The 7,441-nt window shown below is 43.8% G+C and overlaps 1 protein-coding gene across 1 annotated transcript in view; it reads left to right on the forward strand.

Annotated features, from left to right (window-relative positions):
- Positions 1 to 3,146, forward strand: part of CUL1 (cullin 1) — a 56,656-nt gene extending 53,510 nt beyond the window's left edge. Inside the window, exons 21-22 of the mRNA XM_072153388.1 lie at positions 1,918 to 2,031; positions 2,556 to 3,146. Of these exons, the coding sequence (XP_072009489.1) occupies positions 1,918 to 2,031; positions 2,556 to 2,636 (195 nt within the window). The 3' untranslated portion in view covers positions 2,637 to 3,146. The remainder of the gene's footprint in view (positions 1 to 1,917; positions 2,032 to 2,555) is intronic.
- The last annotated feature ends 4,295 nt before the right edge of the window (positions 3,147 to 7,441 follow it).

The following is a 7,441-nucleotide window of genomic DNA, read 5'->3' on the forward strand; positions in this document are numbered from 1 at the left end:
CTACCCCCATCCAGAGAGGGAACACTACCCCCATCCAGAGAGGGAACACTACCCCCATCCAGAGAGGGAACACTACCCCCATCCAGAGAGGGAACACTACCCCCATCCAGAGAGGGAACACTACCCCCATCCAGAGAGGGAACACTACCCCCATCCAGAGAGGGAACACTACCCCCATCCAGAGAGGGAACACTACCCCCATCCAGTGAGGAACACTACCCCCATCCAGTGAGGAACACTACCCCCATCCAGTGAGGAACACTACCCCCATCCAGTGAGGAACACTACCCCCATCCAGAGAGGAACACTACCCCCATCCAGAGAGGAACACTACCCCCATCCAGAGAGGAACACTACCCCCATCCAGTGAGGAACACTACCCCCATCCAGTGAGGAACACTACCCCCATCCAGTGAGGAGCACTACCCCCATCCAGTGAGGAGCACTACCCCCATCCAGAGAGGAGCACTACCCCCATCCAGAGAGGAGCACTACCCCCATCCAGAGAGGAGCACTACCCCCATCCAGAGAGGAGCACTACCCCCATCCAGAGAGGAGCACTACCCCCATCCAGAGAGGAGCACTACCCCCATCCAGTGAGGAGCACTACCCCCATCCAGTGAGGAGCACTACCCCCATCCAGTGAGGAGCACTACCCCCATCCAGTGAGGAGCACTACCCCCATCCAGTGAGGAGCACTACCCCCATCCAGTGAGGAGCACTACCCCCATCCAGTGAGGAGCACTACCCCCATCCAGTGAGGAGCACTACCCCCATCCAGTGAGGAGCACTACCCCCATCCAGTGAGGAGCACTACCCCCATCCAGTGAGGAGCACTACCCCCATCCAGTGAGGAGCACTACCCCCATCCAGTGAGGAGCACTACCCCCATCCAGTGAGGAGCACTACCCCCATCCAGTGAGGAGCACTACCCCCATCCAGTGAGGAGCACTACCCCCATCCAGTGAGGAGCACTACCCCCATCCAGTGGCAATATGAAGGATTGTTGAATTCGGGAGGGGGTGTGTAGGGTAATGTGTATGTTGTAGGGTGGGTGCACTGAACAGCAAATCTACATGGAATCAGGCAGGTGAATTTACCATCAAATCACCACATGACACATGTCTGTGGCCACACACACATACATATATATATATATATATATATATATATATACTGCCCTTGGTCTGGAGCTCTGGGCATCTGTGCCATGCTGTCAGTGAGGGCAGTGTAGTGCACCCCAGGGTCACTGGCAGCATGGCACAGTGACAGGAGCACTGGACCAGGGGCAGTATACATGTGGCCACAGACATGTGTCATACAGGGCAGTTTGGGACACTAAACAATAAGCACATACAGTTGTTCAGTGTCCCAAAGCTGCCTGCCTGCTGCCTGTGTAATGCACACAGAGCAGCTCCTGCCCTCCTGCTGCACTCCTCTGTACTCACTGTGCACCGGCTGCGTGCTCCGGCAGTTCTCTCTCTTCTCCTCATGTTCCTCGGCTGAAGGGGGAGGGGGAGGGGGTGGAGGGGCGGGCACAGACCTGCTGCTGTGTCTCTAGGCAGCATTAATGAGCACAGAGCAGGTCAGACGCAGCCGTCTGTGAAAGAGATCACTGGAGCTCTCGGCGATCGGCAGCTTTTCCTGCCTGCCGGGAGTTCTAATGATTTATATATGGACAGCAGGGGAGATGGTCCGCGTGCCCACAGAGAGGGCTCGGCGTGCCCTCTCTGGCACGCGTGCCATAGGTTCGCCACCACTGGCATAGGCTATTGTAACTAGTCAAAAATCACATTCTTGGTGGCATTTTTTCTTTTTTTTTTTTTTTTTTTTTTTTTTAAACTGAGCATCCAGGTTCATGGTAGAAACTTGCACACCTTGTTATTTACCGTATCTGTGCTTTACTTTCTTTTGAAGGCTGCAATTGTAAGAATCATGAAAATGAGGAAAGTCCTAAAACACCAGCAGCTTCTCGGAGAAGTTTTGACCCAGCTGTCCTCAAGATTCAAGCCTCGTGTTCCAGTTATCAAAGTGAGTTGTGTTGCATGACTGGCAGGGAGATTGTAAATGTAAGGCAGAAATGAGCATGAGCTGAATATGCCCTTTCCTGTGGCCTCATGTGGAGCATATCACCAGGTACCTGTCTGATAGATGAAACAGCGCTGCTAAAAATGCATATGCAAAAGTTGAGAAGGGCTGTGGTAGAAATAAGGTATAGGACTTAAGCTGCACAAGTTACATTTTTTTTTTATAAAGAGGTTAATTATGATCTAGTGTGGTGGCTATATACTGTATTATTTTGGACTATGATGACAAAATCTGCATATTGTAAGATGCATCAAAGTAAAGAGAAAATATAACACACCCACTCACACACTATATATATGTATTTATATATGATATGTAATGCATATATGTATAATATATATACACACTATGTGCAGACAGTGCCACCTTGTGGTGGTGCCGCTGTGTTACTCCTTTCATTGGCCATATTGTCGCTCACTATTTCCTTTTTTTTTTTTTTTTTTTTTTTTCTCCCTCTCTTCCCCCAGAAATGTATTGACATCCTAATAGAAAAAGAGTATCTAGAGCGCGTGGATGGAGAAAAGGACACATACAGTTACTTGGCTTGAATGAAAATAAAATTTTATACGTATATTTAGAAATTGCCTGATTGGTTAAATGTCATTGTGTGACACTGCAGATAGTTGTGTGATGGAAAGAATGGTGACACAGGAACTTCATAGGAGCTGATACGCTGCCACCTGGTCCAACACTTTTTAATCACACAGAAAAAGGATGCCCCAATGCCAGCCTCGGGACTGACACCGTTTCAAGCATGTAAATATGAATATATGGACACCAGTGCGCTTTAATTTAAGAACTGAGGGTAGCCTGTACCCAAACAGAAGAGATGTTTGCATGCTACCACCGCCTTCCTTTTAAACCAGTACATTTTGGCTGTACAATGGGCAACAGATGTCAATGGAGCTAGTTCCTAGTTATATTGGCAGCACAATGAGTATGAATGGACCTAATGTAATCTGCTATGAAATACCATTTGTATAGTGTGTTTAATTTTTTTTATGTGTGTATGAATAAAACAGATAAAATACATAAAACCTTGCTTTTTTATAGTTACATTCTGAATGCTATATTTTTTTAATATATGGTCCCTTGTAAGTTTTAGTCCCCTTGGTCATGAAAGTATTTTGGCCTCTTTAAAGGGGTTTTCTCATCAATCAAGTTCCCCCGCCCGAGGATTGGTGGGGAAAAAAACTTGATTGGTGGGAAAAACCCCTTTCACCACTTAAAGGGGTTGTCCACTATTGGCAAATTGTGCACCTGTGTGTAGAACCTTTTCATTACGCAAACAATATCAGCGTAATAAGAGCTGTATGTTATAACCAGCCTTGCATAGGAGCTTCCTATAAAATTACAGCAAGCAGAGATCTAGAAAACCATGAGGAATTTATACAATTTTCCTACATACTTCTCATTACACAAACCATTTCAATTATTTGCTGGAAGTGGACAATCCCTTTTAACGTGGCTTGTAACCAAATACTGTGGTTTAGTGTTAAATTGGCCCTTTTTAGAAGGAAATTGACATAAGGAATTAGACCCAGAAACTGTGTCTATCAAATGGGACAAATCTGTGTTGATATTTACAATACAACTTTATTGATCATCAGGGGGTGGAGAATTTATTTTGTACATAGTGCCCAGCATCTAGTTACATACAGTAACAATACCGAACATTTATAGAACAGATATTTACAAATTGCTTGCTACAAATTACTTCCTCCTTACTTGATGCTTGTTACTAAAAATATACATACATACATACATACATACATACATACATACATACATTACACAATACAGGGTTTCATCCATATTTACAGGGCACACAGGGTAACATGCTGCTTACCTCCAGGTATAGATGGTGGGGTTGGTGTCTCCTCGGCCAGGCGGATGCTGTGCTGCTCATATGGCACTGCTTAGTTACTGCTGACACCCAGTGTTTTATGATGCCAGTACAGCTCTGCCTCCGATGTTAATGTCAAAAGTGATCTTGTGTATCTGTATTGTCTTTATCTAGGCACATATGTTTTTATTATGTTATATGTATTATAATGTATTTCGAGCATAACAATCATAGCATACTTACAACACATTCATCCTGTGTATACTTTTGCACATGTCCAATATATTGCCAGTGATATGTAGCATTTCTGTTATACCCTATTACATCCATCAATCTTGCCTCTATTTCCGTAACTTCCATATGTCACCGGGGGCGTCCTATCTGTTGTCACCCACCACACAACTTACTGCTGCTACATTGTTTAGGCTCTTCACATGAGCCGTATCTGCCTTGAAACGAGTCACCAGTATATATACTTTATCATGATGGTTACATCTTTTTAAACGCTTCAATAAAGATTTTTTTCATTTTTTAGCCATGGATTAAACTGAAGCCTGTGCTTCCTTTCACCAAATGTCTATTGTATGCAATGCTACACTCCAATCTTCTGGTAACCGAGTACCCCTAACTCTTTCATGATCAAAGGTCATTGGTACCTGAATGTCCAAGTCCATTTTTGCACTTCTGTTATTTTAAATAATACATTTGGAAACATTTTACACTTAAATGCAAGTAAAAATTTTAATTTCTTTTATGGAATTAGCACAGAGATGGACCCTGGGACAAGGACATTCATTCAATGTCAAACTTCAGGGAGTTAAGAGCCATCCTAGAAGCGATCAAGGCATCTCTGAGAGCATCTTCAAACTGTTTCCTCAAACAATTCCTAGACAATGTGAAGGCGGTAACCTTCATAAATTGCCAATGGGGCACAAGGAGTGGCCCTCTTATAAACCCCACTTACCAGATATACCTACTGACAGAGCCAAATCTACGACTCTTTCGGCAGTGCATATAGGGGAAAGGAAAATCAGGAAGTTGTTACCCTCTACAGCAGTGAGAATGGTGCCTTCAGAGGAAGATCTTCCTTATGATAACAAAATTATGGGGAACACTAGTCATTGACCTGTCTGTTCTTTCGAGTTGCAAAACAAGTCTGATAATTGAGCTCCTTGGATCCAAGAGTTCAGCAAGCGTCTGGGATGCATTATCAATAAAGTGGGACTTCAACCTCTCATATGCCTTTCCTCCCCTAACACTTCCTCCAAGAGTCCTGAGGAAAATATGTCAAGACCAGGCCAGAGTCATACTAATGCCCCCCGCCCCCCCCTTACTGGCTACATCAGACTGATTTAACTCATCAGTTTCAGACCCGTGGATCCTTCCAGAGACCCAAGACCTATTCCAGGATCCAGTCTTCCACTCGCAGATAAGAAGTCTAAATCTGTCGACCTGCAACTTGAAAAGCGGATCCGAACCAAAAAAGGGCTTTCAGATAGGGTATTGACATCTCAAATTTATTTTAGGGTCTGGAGCTGCTCTCAGCTCCCGGTTTTAAAATTTTCTAGCCTCCTATCACTGGATAGCCAAATTCATTAAAGCCGCAACAAGAATGTCACTAGAATGACCCCTGGGATCTCTGCTTAGTTTTGAACTCTCTCATCTGAGCTGGTCTTGTAATACAGTTGGGGAGAAGCTATTCATGAGAAGAAATTGACCACAGACAATATTTACAGTCATATCTATCAGTCTTGGTGTTTACAATTTTGGTTGTCCCTGGATAATAATTCCAACCTGTCTCTGTGAAATGCTGTAATTTTTGTTTACTCCTTCCAAACGCGTGCCATAATAGTACAGCGCACTTCGGGTGCTTGGCTCTTCATAGCCAGTAAGTCTTTGCTGCATATTGCACCCGAAATTCTCAATTTAAATGTGAATATCTCCAGTTCCTTTACACCTATAAAACACAATTTTAGATTCATTTGAAAGAAAAGATTCTCCTCTTTCATATGAAATAAGTATGTTCCTAGATGCTACAAAGCCAATGTTATAGTGAAGATGTATGCCCTTGGCTATACATATGCCACCCTGTGAGGACCTATGAGATAACCCTTTCCCTGCCAAGGAAATAAGGGGTTAAACTTTATTAAATGATTCAATAAAAACCAATAAGGATGGATGGATGTTATGGCAGTAACCTACCGTGGGATCTACCTTGTTTGGTAGATCCCTGATGTAGGTTTCCTTTAAACCAGTGGTGGCGAACCTATGGCACTGGGGAGCCCTTTCTGTGGGCACCCGGGCCAATGCCCCAGCACACCACACACCAAGAATCTTCCTGCAGTTCCAAAAGATGCTGCTTTCGGTCCTATATTAAAGTGATACTTACTTCGCTGCTTGGGACTGTAGGAAGAGGGAGAAGGAGTAGATGGGGCCAGCAGAAGGTCCTTCAAAAGATAATTCGGCCCTACTATTCTCTGTGCACAGAGGGACACTGGAAAGAAGCTAAAATTGATGCACATTTTCCATCTTGTCCTCAGGAGGCCAATATAAACGAAAGTTGTTGAACAACAGGGAGCAATAAGTTAATGCTTTAATTTTTTGTTGGCACATTGTGATAAATAAGGGTGGTTTTGGGTTGCAGTTTGGGCACTTTGGGCTGTATATAAATATCACTTCTGACTGTAACTGTGAATATCTCCGGTTCTGTGGCACCTAGAAACACAATGGGGTTGTGTATTTATGACTCATAAGTTATAGCTGTTTGAAGTGGGCCACCTCCAACGTTATCTAAAATAAATACAATTTTGTTTTACCCCTAGTACAAGGTTTCGCTAACTGCTAGAACTCTAATTGACCAAATTCTGTGGGGACTTAACATTGCAGATGAGGTTTCGATTGGTAGGGTCCAAGTCACCACAATTTGAGGCTATTATTGGCAGACATTATTTTGTCCCTGGAGACCTCTGTGTCTTTTAAGTAGCAGTGGTCTGTGCAAAATGTATTTATATTTATGATTTGAAGCGCTCTGCTAATCAGAGACAAGTCATCCAGTATTTTGTACTTATTACAAAAGAGGACCTGTCACTAAGTACATTGATTAGATTACACCTACCAACTCGCCTCTGGTTCAGGGTCAGTGACTGGCTTGGGCAACGGCACATGGTACTTATTGCACAGAATCCTCCTTCTGTCCTTTACTACCCCCTGAGGACTGAGGTGACCACAAAAATAAAGTGTACTAGCCCTGACCTTGTTCTAACGTTCTTTAGCATTAGTGGGTTGCCTGGAAGTCATGGGACCCATCAAAGGTGACGTCCTGTGGTCACACTAGGTTGTCAGTGCTGAAGATCACAGCAATGAAGGAGCAGGGTAAGAAGACTTTCCCTTTGTGGTCAAATCCCCTACAGGATTTTTACAGGATTCCTGGATAACCTTAGAATATAATGAATTAGACACACTGAGGTAAATAACATATGGAATATTGACATAGAATATTAGGGAAGT

Source organism: Engystomops pustulosus, chromosome 5 (genome assembly GCF_040894005.1).
Source record: "Engystomops pustulosus chromosome 5, aEngPut4.maternal, whole genome shotgun sequence".
Taxonomy (NCBI): domain Eukaryota; kingdom Metazoa; phylum Chordata; class Amphibia; order Anura; family Leptodactylidae; genus Engystomops; species Engystomops pustulosus.